Here is a 17,048-nt window from a genome sequence, read left to right on the forward strand (position 1 = left end):
CGTCTTTGTAGTTCGACTCCGGCACCACCGCCACACCTATTTCTGTTATAACAGCAGTGTTAAGCGCTGCTGTGTTCTGGTTTGAAAGGTGTGGTAATGAAAACATACTTTTCCGAGGCATTCCAGCTTAGTCCTCAATGGTAACGGCGCATCTATGACCGACCTCAGGTAGAAATATCTAATCCTATCTGGGGTTGATTACAGATGTCCATGGGCAGCAGTAGCCACTTACCATCAGGTGCACGGCATGCTCGTCTGCTACTCCTATATAATAGAAAAGTGACCATCCATAGTCTAAAGGATATAGTTATTACAATTCAAATTTCACTTTAGCTGTTTAACTATTCAAATTATTCAAGAAATAAATTATGCTAATACGCATTTGTTACGCCAACTAACGCCATCTCTTATTGTATTGAGGAACCACAATATTAGGTTGCATCATTTCACAACAGATGGAGTTGTATCCATTACTAAAATGTAATCGAATCAAATACTTTTATATTTTAAAAATGTATAAAAGTGTAAAACAAATAACACAAAGTAAAAAATATATTTTATTTCAAATATTAATAACATATTTTTACATATAAAGTAAGTGTAATCCGCGTAAAACTGCTAGTCCGCTCTGAATATAGAAACGAATCGCGTAGCCATAGCAATTTGTATGACAACACCTGCTCGCAACAACTTCAGAGCGGACTAGCAGTTAGGCGCGGACTATACCTACATGTAAAATACATTTTTAATCAAATATACAGCGGCTTAAGCAATTGAATGTATTTACTAAGAAATTCGATTTTACAATATTCCACGCGATGAAGCCAACGAATAAGACTTTTAGAATCAAATCCAAAACATATAATCTGAAACAAAAAAATATCAAATAAAAAAATCTCGTCATAAAAAAGTTGAGAAAATGGTTTTTTCTTTTTTTGAAGTGAAAACTTCTTTAGCAGTTTTTGTGGGTGCACATTGTGTGATGGGTAAAAAATGTTAAACTAGCGTTAGGACACGTGGCCTGATAGAAAATTCGTAAGACGGCAAAGCAAACTGAAAAAGTCAAGATGTCATCCGGTGTCAGCATAGAAAAAATATGTCAATTTATAAAAAATAACATTACATACATATAACTGAAAATTTGAATGACAGGGACGCCTTCTGTCGAAATTGGTCGTAAATTCAGAAACATTCGTGGGCTCATGCACAACAAATTTGCTAATCATCACATAATCAAATGCAGTAACGATTCGATAAAGGCATAGATTAGTAGAGATTACTCACTCCTAACAAGAAAATGTACCCAGTTTTGAGAATTGAAATAGTTGCGTAAAAAAGTTTTGCCACGTCTCCGTGCTAAAATGTCCCTAAAATATTTGAAATAATTATTTATTTATTATATAAATTACGCAGTATTCCTTATTTATTCGTAAATTTTCTCTAAAAATGTTTTTATTTGTCAAGAATTCAAAAAAAGAACTTACCAATAAGCCGTTTGTAGCTTCATTCAATTTCAATGCGGCGAAGTATCTTTACTAATCTATGTATAGATGTTTAAATATAAGAAAGAACGTACCTCGAATTATGAACTATCGCTTTCGGCAAATCCTCATCTTTTTCTCTCAACAAGTACTTCCTTCCTCCATAGCAGCATTTTTCAAAATACTCAAAAATGTCCCTGTCCTCCAAATCATAAAAGAACTGATCTACATCCTCTGTTTTGATAGAAGATCTTACGTCGATGAAATTTTTGTTGATGAAGTTCCAATGCTGCGTCATAAAGTATTCAAGAGCTATGTTCGCTGCACAAATCTTTCGTTGGATTTTGACCAGCCTGAAAATGTATTTAATAAAGGTTTATTTGAAGGTGGAAGAACCCTTTGTGTTTCGACTCCGGCAGCACCACCGTCACACGTATTTCTGTTATAACAGCAGTGTTAAGCGCTGCTGTGTTCTGGTTTGAAGAGTGTGTTAGGAGAGACATATCTATGGCCGACCTCAGGTAGGAATATCTAATCCTATCTAGGGTTGATTATGTTTGTCCATGGACAGTAGCCACTTACCATCAAGTGGACAATGCTCGTCTGCTACTCCCATATTATAAGAAAAACTTACATAGGTTTCTTCCCGCAAATCCGTAATATAGAATCCACGAACACAGCTGGTAGTAATTGCAGAAACAGGAACTGCAGATAAAAAAACAGTTATCAATACTATATTTTAATCATTCAAGATCAATTTGGAGTACAATAAACGTAAATGAACCTTAAAATCAGGACAATAATAGCTCGGTACCTTTAAATTATCATCAAAATCGAGGTACGGAGGTTCGAATTCCAGGCACAAATCAAAATTTTCCAAAATCTTTCAAAATGACGTTCGTCACGTTATTAGAAATCAATCATTTTCTCGATATATGAAAGGAACCATCGCGAAGAATTTTACATGTAACACTTCTTTAGAAAGTTCTCAAAGGTATAGAGTCTACCAATTGGCCAAATATGGCCAAAGCCCCTCACTCTGAGAGGAGACCTACGCCCAGCTGCAGCACGACAGCAATGGATTGACGACGAACCAGTAAAGTTTGTAGCATATACTCCCATTTGTAACTTTTCACAGTAAACACACTCACACCACACGTATTTCTGCCTAATAACAGCAGTGTTAAACGCTGCTGTGTTCTGGTTTGTAGGGTGTGATAAGGGAGATACTTATCTAGGTTTTTCTAGTCCTCAGGGGTAGCGGCATCTGTGGCTGACCTCACGTAGAAAGCTAATCTTATCTGCTGTTTATTTCAGATGACCATGGGCGGTAGTAGCTCCTTACCATCAGGCCCACTGCGTGCTGGTCTGCTATTCCTATATTATGAAAAAAAGAAAAACTAAGTAACATATCAGCTAAGTTATGATACTTTACCCAAAATTGGTACATAAACTTGGAGCTGGTGACTGAACAGTTGATGCTCCACAGGACGTTGTTCAAGGGACACTTCTTGCTCATATCCAGGCCCATCTGCACGAATTGTTTCAGGGTCACTTGGACCAGTTTGCCACTGCAGCAGTGGTAGATTGGAATGTCATCTGTAGGTGATAATCTAAAAAAATATAGTATTATTATTGGCTATGGCAAAGGGAGATCTCACTGCGAGCTAGGTGATCATGTCCAGACAGCGGCCGTGCTCCGACAGTCTCAGTTCGGAGCTTGTTCATATGCAAGATGTTTATAACTTCGATAGCGTGATTCAGAATACTCGTGGCGCCATTTCTTGACGAGTTGCCACAAAACAAAAGACTGCTTAAAATATAGCATATTGCAAAACCAAAATTGAGATGAATCCAATTACACCTCATATATTAAAATCTATTTTACCCTTTGGGCTGGAAAGCAAGCCAAAGCTAAATCATAAATGTGGTAGAACTGTGGTTCGACTCTACCCACCTCTCTCTAGTGGTACTCTACACACCTATTTCTGCCTGACAGCAGTGTGGCGCTGCTGTGATCTGGTTTGAAGGGTGTGGTAAGGGAGACATTTATTCGAGGAGTTCCAGCTTGATCCTTAGGGGTATCAACGCATCTGTAACTGAACTCAGGTAGGACGCAAATCTTATCTGGGGTTGAATACAGATGTCCATGGGCGGCAGTAGTCACTTACCATCAGATGGATTACAAATTCGTTTGCTCGTTTAATCTTTAAAAAAAAATTATACATATATACCCAAAATTTAAGAAAAAAGAAAACAATAGGAAGCCAGTTAAATGTAAAGAAAAATATAAGGAATTTTGTACTTTCTAGTCCCTCGTAGCCACGAAACGGCTAAAAAGTGGCGAATAGCAAAATCCACAGGTACATAGTCTAGTGCTGTGTTTGGCACTGAATGTAGGATACGAATTAGTCCTGTAACAAATTAGTCTATTAGGAAACACTGAGATTTACCAAATATGAATGTATCTGTAGATTGTGTTTTTATCACATCACATCGCATTGCACAAGTATAGTCCGTGCCAAACTGCTAGTCCGCTCTGAAGTTGTTGCGAGCAGATGTAGTCATACAATTTGCTATGGTGACGCGATTCATTTCTTTATTCAGAGCGGATTAGCAATTTTCCGCGGACTATAACATATTGTATTAATCTAATATTGTATAGTACGATTGCCAAGTCAATCTGTATCTGTAATGTTTAAAACGTAAAGATATGGTCTAATAAGATGTTTTTAGATCGGCTAATTACGAAATATTTCAAGTGGACAATGCTCGTCTGCTACTACTATTTAAGACAGAAGGTCCCTTAACTAACTAAATTAATGGACTGAACAAATTAACCGACTTGGTATTAGATGGATCTCACAACTTTTAATGGTAGAAGAACTAAGTCGTGAAACTTATTTTTTTACAAGTGATGTTTTTGATGGCATTATATATTTATAGGAAGGTAGAATTATTGTAGTTTGAATCCAAAGGCACCACCGCTAAACCTATTTCTGCTTAACTGCGTTAAGCGCTGCTGAGTTCCACTTTGAAGTGTGGTAAGGAAGAACTTCAAATTAATCCTCAGGTGTGGCAACGCCTCTATGCACAACTTCAAACAGACTTATCTGGGGTTGATTACAGATGTCCATATCTGGCAGTGGCCACTTACACTCAGGTGGACTTCACGTTCATTTACTGCTTCTAATTTATAAATAAAAAAAAAAACTAAAAAGCATTGTAGACTCCCCTAACCCGTCAGAACTTAGAAGTCAGGAGATCTAATAAATTAATTATGTGTTCTGATTACCTTTGCCAACACCCACACCCAAGCCATTGGGTCCATTTAGCGACTCTATCCATCCAGGCACTGGTTCTAACACACTGGCTACGACTGTAACAAAGTAAATAATACAGTCTGTGGCGACTTCCCGCTACTCGCCAAGAGATGACGCACAATTCTGCATCACACTATCGAAGTTTTCACAACATCTTGTAAGTAACTATGTTTCTTCATAATGATCCCTTTCTTTTAGTTCCACATTTATTATTACTTCCCAGGATTTGATCCAACAAGCGAATAGACACACTCTGTATAGCCATCATTTTCGATGGTGGGATAATACAGGGTGTATTTTTTTACAACTTTCCATAGTGGTTCTATTTCCGTACAGGTTGTTAAAATTTTCGGCGATGGCACAATATAGTATTTTTTCAAAATTAACTCATTCGATCCCTGGTTAGGGAAAATATAAAAAAAAATGCAGTTTAAGTTTTTTTCCAAAATCGGCCTCGTAACTCCTATCAGATTTTTTCAATAATTTATACAATTACGCCATAAAGATTCACTTAAAAATCACCTTGTATACCATTCGTTTCATATATATTTTTTAGATATACGTATCAACAGACTCACCAACAGACGGTCTTATTATAGCTATGGGAAGTTTCCCCCTCTGTTCATATACCATATGTTCGGCCATTTGTTTTGTGAAGACGTAGGTGTTAGGAAGGGCGCCCAAAAGCCTGGAAAAGTTAAAAATAATTATTTTAAAGTTAAGCAACTAAACAGCATTAATAGTGTTTTTTTTATAGTATTAGTAGGAGTAGCAGACGAGCATGCAGTCCACCCGACGGTAAGTGGCTACTGCCGCCCATGGACATCTGTAATCAACCCCAGATAGAATTAGATATTCCTACCTGAGGTCGGCCACAGATGCGCCGCTACCCCTGAGGACTAAGCTGGAACGCCTCGGAAAAGTATGTCTCCCTTACCACACCCACAAAACGGAACACAGCAGTGCCTAACACTGCTGTTATAAGGCATAAATAGGCGTGGCGGTGGTGCCGCCGGAGTCGAACCACAAAGGGTTCTACCACCTTCAAGTGTGGTGATTAGTAGCCAATAGATGGCGTCTCGCAGTGTCGAATACTTTACTGGTATTGAAAGTGATAGAAACCTTTGTGGTTCGACTCCGGCGGCACCATCGCCACACCTATTTCCGCCTCATAACAGCAATGTTAAACGCTGCTGTGTTCTGGTTTGAATGATGTGATAAAAGATTCCGTTACATACATACATACAGATGAAGCTAATAAAAGGCTGCGAGTCCGCGCCAAGCTCCGCTCTCTAATCCGCTCTGAACATAAAGGCTAGTCGCGTCGCATCAGCAAATTGTAGAATTGCAAATTGAGACGAAGACAGCGCGGGCCCCCGGCACCGCCTCGCCTGCAGAGACAAAGCTGCGTTAATGTGTCCTTATGTTGCTACGGAGTACGGAGTATATGCTTGCTTGTGTTCAACTGCATTGGCTCTGACTACACCCTTGCGCAACAACTTCAGAGCGGACTAGAAGTTTGGCGCGGACTATTAAAGAAGCAAACTCACTTAGGCGTCAGTACTCTTTGTGTCTGTTCGTCGATTTTTTCACAAATACTGATCACATCCCTCCAGTCGGCCACTGGAGGATACACCACCTCTTCAATTTCCTCCCTATTAGTGTTCAAATATGATGTCGACACGTGTACAAGCACCTGAAAAAAACATTATGTTGTTTTTATTTAAAAAAATAATACATAAACTCTTGAAATTAGAGAATTATTTTGATAATTAGTAATGTCTAAGTCGAACGCGCCCATAAAATTACTATATGGATCACAATAATTGGACTTATATTGTTTTAAAAAACAAAGTTTTTTTTTAATAAAGAAAAGGTAAGCTTGAATGCTATTGTTACTCACCTGGATTTATTTATGTTTATTCATTACTAGCTGACCCGGCAAACGTTGTGTTGCCATATAAATAAAAAATGTTAAGGGTGAACAACCCTTATCACTTAGGGGCATGAAAAATAGATAGTAGCCGATTCTCAGACCTACTGAATATGCATATAAAATTTGGTGAAAATCGGTGATGCCGTTTCGGAGGAGTACGGTAACTAACATTGTGACACGAGAATTTTATATATCATTATTTAAATTTATATTACTTACGTCCAAATTCTTAACAGCCTTTGCAAGTTGAATAACCTCCCTTGTTCCACATAGGTTCATTTTCACAGCATAGGACATTGTATCGTCGAATCTGAAATACGTTACCCAAAAAACGTTTAAAAAATACCCAACTGCTTAAAAATAACCTTAACTTTAACCCCACCCACAATTAAGACGAATCCAACGACACCTCATATGTTAAGCCGTCAAGCTGTTTGGGCTGCAGCGTGACAAATAATGAGACATACATACATACGCTCGAACAACATTACCCTCCGCATTAAATTGTAAAACTAACTGTTAAAGCGGGTAAATAACTGTTAAAGCTAAAAACCCGACTACAAAATTTTCTAATAACTATGTACCTATCTATGACACATGAAAATATTCTTATAGTGATGGTCAGAGGATTACCGTGGTCATATCTTGCCATAAGTAGAACGTCCTTAGAATAAGATTAGAATCCCACCTAAGATCGACTACAGATGCTACTCCTGAGGACTAAGTTGGAACGCCTCAGACATTTTTTTATTTTTTATTTTATTTATTTATTTCACACAAACACATATCATTACAGGTCCTTCCCAAAGCGATATTGTGGTTCCTTAATTTTTAACAAAATAGCACAGTACATACAGTGTCGTTTTTGTAAATTCATTCAGAGAGCACGTTAGTTCGCCCGCTGCGCACCGCTAATAAAGGGGGCCGGCGCCTTCGCAATACGTAGTTGTCAGGCACATTCAATAGCAATTCTTTTAGTACTACCGGATTACACATCTTCACACACACACCTTACCTTTACACACCTTACCGGATTAATGTTTCCCTTGCCACACTTCTAACCAGAACACAGCACTGCAGTTATTAAGTAGAAATGGGCGTCGCGGTGGTGCCGCTGGAGTCAAACCACAAAGGGTTCTACCACCTTAAAAACAGTTATTATAAAATATCTTACCTGACGCTAGCAGCAACGTGGAATATTATATTCGTTTCGTTGATAATCTTTGCTTTATCATCTTCTGATATACCTGCAATGGAGAAAGATTTTGTGGTACTAACTTTAGACTCTTTTTACACTCACACTAAAATTCTCTGTGTCGTCGGAACCATGGACACACACATAGACGAACAAACACTCAGACATCGAACAGATATTGAAATTCATCAATTGATGCGAAATTCCGGGTTCGATCCCTGGCAAGACAGGGATCGAACCCGGAATTTCACATTTTTTTAAGTTCTCTTATCTTATCACAGAAGAAAAAGAAGTAGTTAATTGTCTTGGTTAAAATATGGTATGGTGAGTGTTACATATTTTTCTAAGTGGTAGAACCCTCGTTGGTTCGACTCTGGCGACATTACGGCCACACCTATTTCTGCCTAATATCAGCAGTGTTAAGCGCTGCTGTGTTCTGGTTTGAAGTTTATGACAAAGCTGTCACTTTTCCGAGGTACACTAGCTTCGTCCTCCGAGGTAGCAATGCATCTGTGACTGACCTCAGATAGGACTCCAATCTTATATTTTGTCCATTACAGATTTTGAAGGTGGTGGAACCCTTTGTGGTTCAATTCCGGCGGCACCACCGCCACATCTAATTCTGCCTCATAACAGCAGTGTATCGCTGCTATGTTCCGTTTTGAAGGGTGTCGTAAGGGAGACATATTTTTCGAGGCGTTCCAGTTTAGTCCTCAGAGGTAGCATGCATCTGTGGCCGAACTCAGTTAGGAATATTTAATCCTATCTGGGGTTGATTACAGATGTCCATGGGTGGCAGTAGCCACTTACCATCAGATGGACTGCATGCTCGTCTGCTACTCCTATATTATAAAAAATAAAAATAAAAACAAAAAAAGATGTCCATAGGCGACAGTAGCCACTTACCATCAGGTGCATGCTCGTTAGTTACTTCCGTAATATAAAATATACGTAAAAGTCAAAGGGTACGTCAAAAGTTGTTACGTCCAGTGTATCGATTGTCCAAAATATAATTTAAATGTATAATTTCTTTACCTACACTAATCTAGTGTTTTGGGACAATGATTTTCACTTTAAGCAGTTCAAACTTACAAGTCATACCTCAATAGTGTCTATGCATATATTAGAAATACTAATAGACAGTAATAAATGCAACAAAAATAATACTAATATTAAATTCAATCAAAAACATCAATTGTAAAAAAACCAAGTCTCACTTTAATTCTCATCTTAATCAACTTAATTCTTCTACCATAAAAATGTGAGATCCGTGTAATACTAAGTCGGTTAATTTATTAAGTCCCTACTTAAGGGATTTTGTCTTAAGTTATTACGTAATTAGCTGACCTAACAACATCTTATGAGACCATATCAATATTAAGTAACAATCTTTTATGTTTTAAATAAATAGATCGACTTGGCAATCGTACTAAACAATATCTCTTAAACCTATCTATTACAGATAGACACTTGATTTTTACCCGACTGCCAAGGAAGGGTTATGTTTTTCGCGCGTATCTTGTATGTTTGTCTTTCTTTATTTGATGGGATCTAACAAACGGCTGGATAAATGTCGACAGTTAAGGTGTCATTATATTCGTCTCAATAACCCGAGTGTCCTAAGATAGGTATTAGAAAAAAACATTCAAAATGGCGGATTTTTGGCGCGAAATACTAACACACATTTCAAAAAAAAAGTTAACCGAACCTATCGAGTAGGGTATCAAATGAAAGAAAATTAAAGGGAGATTATAAAAACTTATTTGTATATATATATAACAGGAAGGTGACTAACTGACTGACTAATTAAATGACTTTTTCATTTTTCAGAAATCAACGTACAGCCAAAACAGCTCGACTTAGAGTTTTGAAATTTTGCACATGGATTTTCTAAATAGCGTAAATAAGTACTAAGAAAGGCTTTTTGAAAATTCTATCCCTAAGATGGCAAAATAGGGAACGACAGTTTTTTTGAAATCCTTTAATTTTGAAGCAACTACTATAATATTTAGTAATATTTAGTATTTGGCTTTCTGGATAGGAACAAGGACGCACCTATTTATCTTCTTCCAAAAAATCAACCCCGTAGAGGGTAAAATAAGGGATGATAGTTCATTTGAACAACCGTCATTTTTGAAGCAAACACTATGAATTTTTTTTTATGGCTTTCGGGATAAAAATAATGAAACGCCCTATTTCACTGATTTTGGAAATTCTACTCCAGCCTTTTTAGTGCAGTCGGGTTTTTGATTTTTTAATTAAATTACTTCTTACAGAATATATATTTCTATGGTCACTTTAGCAACAAGAACTAAAAATAATTCGCCAAGTATGAGTCGAACTCGCACATAGAGGCTTCCGTGTTTCTGGGTCTGGGTGTTTGTATATTTGTGAGTGTGTGTCCAAAGCACCCACGATACAGGGAATCCTAGTGTGGGGCTGTGAGTGTAGAAAGCCTTATTTTTAAAGAACTCTGTGGCGGTGGTGCCGCCGGAGTCGAACCACAAAGATTCTACCACCTTCATGGTGGGTGGGTACTTCTATTTACCAGTATCTTAATAAGCAGTAATAGCCTAGTGGTTGAAAAGCGGCTTCTCAATCGAAGAGTCCCAGGCACGTACCTCCGATTTTTTCGAAATTATACGCGTTTTGAAATTAATTATCACTTGTTTCAACAGTGAAACAAAACATCGTGAGAAAACCTGCATACCTGCGAAAACATAAAAAAAAAATGTTTTCAAAGGTATGTAAAGTCTACCAATTCGCACTTAGCCAGCGCGGTGGACTATGGCCTAATCCTACTCACTCTGAGAGGAGACCCGTGCCCAGCAGTGGGACAGTAATGATTTGATTATTATGTACCTTATCGGGAACTTAAAACTTACCTAGACCTTCTTCCACGATATCGCCAGCAATAAGACTAACTTTGGACTCATAGGCACCAGGTCTTTCTTTACGCAGACGATCAAAACACTGAAAAAAAACTATATTTTAGTTGGTCTAACTAACGGAGGTCTACTGTTTCGACCAAGGGGGTTTGCCACACCATTTCTATAATAAGAGTAGCAGACGAACATGCGGTCCACCTGATGGTAAGTGGCTACTGCCATGGACATCTGTAATCATCCTCAGATAGAATTAGATTGCCTACCTGCGGTTGGCCACAGATGCGCTACTACCTGAGGACTAAGCTGGAACGCGTCGGAAAAGTATGTCTCCCTTACTACACCTTTCAAACCAGAACACAGCAGTGCTTAACACTGCTGTTACCAGGCAGAAAAAAGTGTGGCGTGGTGCCATCAGAGTCGAACCACAGAGGGTTCTACCGCCCTTAAAATTGAGGAAAATATACTCACCGGTGAAGAATATAGGGCCTCAAGTCTTTGTTCTGGAGTCAAACCCTTTTTACCCCTCAAAAGCAAGTAAATCCTCTTCAAATTCGTACAGGAATATAGAAGTTTCTCTATCAACACTTTTCCCATTACACCTGAAAATGTTATAAATTAGATTTGAGGGTGGCAAAAGGTAGGACTAGAATATACATATTAATTTAAGTATGTGAACTTGCTTATTGCGGTTGAATAGATAAAGCGAAAAACGCCGAAAAATAGCGGTTTCTTGTATGTTTACCCCATAGATTAGTAAAGATTACTCACTCCTAACAAGAAAATGTACCCAGTTTTGGGAATTGAAATTGTTGCGTAAAAAAGTTTATATCACGGCGTGCGTAAATTGACGTTTTACGCACGCTTCGCGTGCGCAAAACCCCCATTTCCGACCCCGTAATATAAAATTTTATACAACACGCGGACGAAAAATGTTTTTCTGACTCGTGTGATTGCAGTCCTCGCCTGCGGCTCGGCCTGCAAACTCACACTTGTCAGAAAAAAATTTTTCGTCCTCGTATCGTAATGTACTATTTGCCACGTCTCCGTGCTAAAATGTCCCTAAAATAATCGAAATAATTATTTATTTATTATGTTAATTACGCAGTATTAGTTATTTATTCGTATATTTTCTCTAAAAATGTTTTTATTTGTCAAGAATTCAAAAAAAGAACTTACTAATAAGCCGTTTGTGGCTTCATTCAATTTCAAGGCGGCGAAGTATCTTCACTAATCTATGGTTTACCCCCATTTATTTCGAAGATTTTTTTTATTTAATAATAATAATATATAATTTATTCAAGACATTTTATTTGTAGTATTGGTTTTTATAGCGGCCACCATTTTACACATTCTGTGATAATTTCAAATGTCTATCTATTACGGTTCCAGAGATAGAGCCCTGTGACAGACGGACATACAGCGAATCTTTTGTAAAGTTGTAAAAACAATAGGATCTTACCAGAACCTCCGGTGATGAAGATAGTCTTCCCATCATAAAACTCAGGAATTGTAGGTAGATTTGAAGTATCTACATCTTCTAAGAAACCCATTGTTCCAAAAATATTCCGTGTTCGACCTTTGAACAAAATGAAAAAAAAACTATATTAAAAGTTTCTGACGAAATGTGGAATGAACTTCGTCCTGAGGTATTTTCTGAGCGCTATGATATGGGGCTCTTCAAGAGGGGTGCAAAAAGAGCTCTCCTTCAAAGCCGGCGATGCATTGGCGACTCCTCTGGTGATGCAAATGTCCATAGGCGACGGTGACTGCTTTCCATCAGGTAGCCCGTCTGCCTTATTGTTAGGTATTTTTATAAAAATATCACGGTTTTTGGGGTTTCGTATTGTTCTCAAAAAACCCTTTCATTTGATAACCATATCATAGGGGAGTAACATAGGCTATATTTTATATATAATATATTTGATAAATAGATTTTGAGGCGGCACAAAGTTTGCCGGGTCAGCTAGTTGCAAATAAAACACTAAATAGTACATTTCTATATCAAATAATGATTATCATTATTAAATTTTGATTGAGCGGGCGTTTGTTGATAAAACAATAAAACTTACTTCGTTTTTTGATGACAACAAATAATCACTTTGATTGACTGAAAACCAAATCAGACTGATTCACTTCATATAATCGTCTGGTATTAATCGGATATACATCGTTATAACGTTTTCCCGTGGTTTCGTCTGCGGAATCCTAACTTTGTTTAATAATATAGGAGTAGCAGACGAGCATGCAGTTCACCTGATGGTAAGGCTACTGCCGCCCATGGACATCTGTAAACAACCCCAGATAGTATTAGATATTCCTACCTGAGGTCGGCCGCAGATGAGCCGCTACGTTTGAGGACTAAGCTGGAGCGCCTCGGAAAAGTATGTCTCCCTTACCACACTTCAAACCAGAACAGCAGCGCTTAACACTGCTGTTATGAGGCAGAAATATATGTAGTGGTGGTGCCGCCGAAGTCGAACCAAAATAGGTTCTACCACCTTTAAACTAATTATAAATGCGAAAGTAAGGCTGTTTGTTTTCAACACTTTCACGTCTTAACACGTTCCCTGCGGCACAGATTTTTCTGTACTTTCCATTACTGCGTTACGAGTTGTTTTAAACCTCGTCCTATATCCGACATTGTGGCGGCACGAGGCGTGTTAAATCCCACCGCCCGAAGGAGACTAAAATCCTTTTTTTGGCGCCAAATAAGACAAAATCGACGGCTTTTGTCTTGATTATTATTAACAATGAGTTGATTAACCTAAAACTGCCGCCGCCCTTGGTTAAATTCGTTACTTTAGATTCTATGGGTAAAATAAAATGTGGGTCTAATGCACCTCGGACCGCACTGAAAAATGGCAGGTTTCCATATAATTTAGTGATGGGAAAATAAATATCGATTTTATTTTATTGTTTTTATTTATCAACGTTATGGACAGAATGAATACAAAAAGGGGAAAAGTTATGGATGTTTTTCATTGAAACATTTCAGACAATAAGGTTTTTTGCAAACAGTGCATTCCGTGAGATTTTTTTTTTTGGTTTTTTTGTCTGCCTCACGACATGTCAAGAATGTGCGGAGTTTTTCGTAGCATCCGACACATCTCTTCTTCTTTGGACCCTTATCGAGATGATGTGCTTTCTTTGCAGTGGATTCTGAAAAGTAGGAGCGAGTAGATTAGGGTAAAGAGTAATCGGAATACTCGGTAACGATTTTGCCTACGTTTCCTATATCAATAATGTAGCTACTTAACTGTAATTTCTTACTATACGGATATACGCCTAGCCTGCCAAGTCTCACTACTGGACTTTCACCTAGACAGAGTATATTTGTGACTTACCTGTTTTTGAAATATCTTCCTGTATTCTGATTCTGGCTCAGATTTTTCAACCGATTTTTCTTCATCTTCCTCCATGATCAACTTTTTTCGGCAACGTTTCGACATGATAATTTTCAACATAAAGACAGCGGTCCTACTTCGTCGCTACGCAGCCTCGACTGCGTTGCACAACACTAACCACGTGAAGCTAGCGTGGGGTGCGGTACGAGGTGCGTGGGGAAACGAGGCGTTCCCAACCTCGTTCCGCACTGTGTTAGCATTATTATTTGTTCAGTGCGGTACGAGGTCTAACAAACCCGACATTAGGTTGGTGTACCATAGAACTAGGAATCAGTAGCACATCACAAACATATAGTTATCACTCTCCTACACTGAACCAGACGGAAGTTATGCCTCTCGCACCACAGAGAAGTTAAAGTTTTTTCTTACCGCTATAACGACCAGACATGGACGAGGTGTTTTAAGCCGCGTTCCGCAGCTAACGTGTTAACTATCAAACCTTTTGTCATGATTATATTGCTGTCCCTGGGATGAGTTCCCAGAATGCTGGCAACATTCCCTCGTTGGATAGCGAGGGTGTGTCAGCTCTCTGGTCATTCGTTGACTCTATCAACCGTTTGGACAGATACAAAATTTGTATTAAAAAAGCTTGTTATAGTGACATATTTTTTATCTTCCCTTTATATCCTTTCAGATCATAACACAGCAGCACTTAACACTGCACTTATTAAATAAAACTAATTTTAGTTTAAAAAAAATATATAAAAAAATCTTATGTATGTATGACTAAGTTTAAGCTATCTACATATTCAATTACAAAGAAAACTGGCGAAAATTTTTAAATTTCCTCGAAATGGGACCCCCTGTGAAACTAGCCGCACACAATGACGGTTGAATGATGTCAATGTGTCGCAGCATCGCGAAAAAATCGCTGGACATACATAAAAAAAATATACGCGACAAATAGATAACCTCTCTTCCTTTGGGAAGTCGGTTAAAAAATCAATAAAACTCTTTAGTAATTTTGAAGGTGGAAGAACCCTTTGTGGTTCGACTCCGGCGGCACCACCGCCACACCTATTTCTACCTAATAACAGCAGTGTTAGGCGCTGCTGTGTTCCGGTTTGAAGGGTGTGGTAAGGGAGACATACTTTTCCGAGGCGTTCCAGCTTAGTCCTCAGGGGTAGCGGCGCATCTGTGACCTCAGGTAGGAATATCTAATCCTATCTGGGGTTGATTACAGATGTCCATGGGCGGCAGTAGCCACTTACCATCAGGTGGACTGCATGCTCGTCTGCTCCTCCTATAATATAAAAAAAAAATGTCAACGTACAGACATATCTACTATCTTATATATTAATACTGATTAATTAGTAATTTGCAATTACCCATACAGTAATATGCTGATGAGCACGCTGGTGCCGATGGGTCAAAGAGTAATGTATGTCCAATTTTTTTTGTTTATTAGGAAGTCGTCAACTCATTATTGTCCCACTGCTGGGCACGGTGCTCCACTCAGAGTGAGGGCTTAGGCAAGCGCTGGCTAAGTGGCTTCCTACCTGAGATCGGCCACAGATACGCCGCTACCTCTGAAGACTAAGCTGGAACGCCTTGGAAAAGTACTCCCTTATCACACCTCTGAAACTAGAACACAGCAGCGCTTAGCACTGCTGTTATTAGACAGAAATTGGTTCGACGGTGGTGCCGCCGGAGTCGAACCAATTTTTTTTTATATAAATGTAATATAGATGGCCACTGCCGCCCATTGACATCCAACCCCAGATAGGATTAGATATTCCTACCTGAGGTCGGCCACAGATGCGCCGCTACCCCTGAGGACTAAGCTGGAATGCCTCGGAAAAGTCTTTCTTCCGGTTTGAAGGGTGTGGTAAGGACCACACCCTTCAAACCGGAACACAGCAGCACCTAACACTGCAGTTATTAGGTAGAAATAGGTGTGGCGGTGGTGCCGCCGGAGTCGAACCACAAAGGGTTCTACCACCTTCAAACCTGATAGAGGACTGGTTTATTTGAAGTTAAATAAAGCCTATGGATGGTAGTGTTATTATTATCAGGTGGTATACTAAGGTGGTATACTATCACAATGCTTAATACTAAATTGCTAAGCACTTAATACCAACTTATTTGTGAAGAATATAAAACACTAAGAGTGTTTGTCCACCGCCACCGTCAACGATCCACACCGAGAACGGGATGCCGGCGTTGAAGTAGCGGTACATATATTTACTATAGCCGGGTATCAACCGCACGTGTCATATTAAAGTCAGCCTGAAATAATCTTATTCTCGATGTACACCGTGAACAGTCACCGTGAAATAAAAATACAAATATTTATTAAACATATTTATTATTAAGACAACGCGCTTAATAACTAAAAGACTTACAATACAAAAGATCAGATTTACCTAATTATTCCTCTACAAAAGAATCACAACAAAAAAGTTCACTTAAAAAGTCTTATTCGTTATTTAAGTCCTCATTATGATGAGTCAAATGAGTCCAAAACATCTTGCTATTAATCATTGAGGAGTTCTGGCCAGGGTCTAGTACCATCAAACCTGACAGAACAGCACAAGCTTCACTTAAATGTTAAATCCTACAATTCATTTTGCAAATATTATGTACTTAATCGTTAAGAATCTCACTTAGTCAATTAAAATCTTATACTAATAAGTGGCCAAGTGCAAGTTGTACTCGCACATGGAGGGTTCCGTACCACCAAAATTTTCATATTTTTTCATTTTTTGTTTATTTTTATTTTTAGTATTTGTTATTATGTCAGCCATTGAAGTTAATGCATTGTGAAAATTTAAAGCGAAAACCGTCGAAAATAGCGGTTTCTTGTATGATGACACCCATT

General features: G+C 38.4%; 1 protein-coding gene across 1 annotated transcript; it reads right to left on the bottom strand.

The window, feature by feature from the left end:
* Positions 1-539: 539 nt before the first annotated feature.
* Positions 540-12,970, bottom strand: LOC140756988 (putative fatty acyl-CoA reductase CG5065). The gene is made up of 14 exons (XM_073092533.1): positions 12,893-12,970; positions 12,283-12,399; positions 11,292-11,422; positions 10,821-10,908; positions 7,915-7,987; positions 6,960-7,050; positions 6,355-6,500; positions 5,383-5,492; positions 4,777-4,860; positions 3,787-3,895; positions 2,917-3,094; positions 2,116-2,186; positions 1,577-1,834; positions 540-866 (listed from the first exon to the last, which is right to left on the bottom strand). Exons 2-14 carry the CDS (start codon positions 12,371-12,373, stop codon positions 746-748), a joined length of 1,551 nt encoding a protein of 516 aa, XP_072948634.1. The 5' UTR covers positions 12,374-12,399; positions 12,893-12,970; the 3' UTR covers positions 540-745.
* Positions 12,971-17,048: the final 4,078 nt, after the last annotated feature.

Source organism: Epargyreus clarus, unplaced genomic scaffold (assembly GCF_041222505.1).
Source record: "Epargyreus clarus isolate Ecla_fem2 unplaced genomic scaffold, WU_Ecla_fem_2.2 ptg000036l, whole genome shotgun sequence".
NCBI lineage: Eukaryota > Metazoa > Arthropoda > Insecta > Lepidoptera > Hesperiidae > Epargyreus > Epargyreus clarus.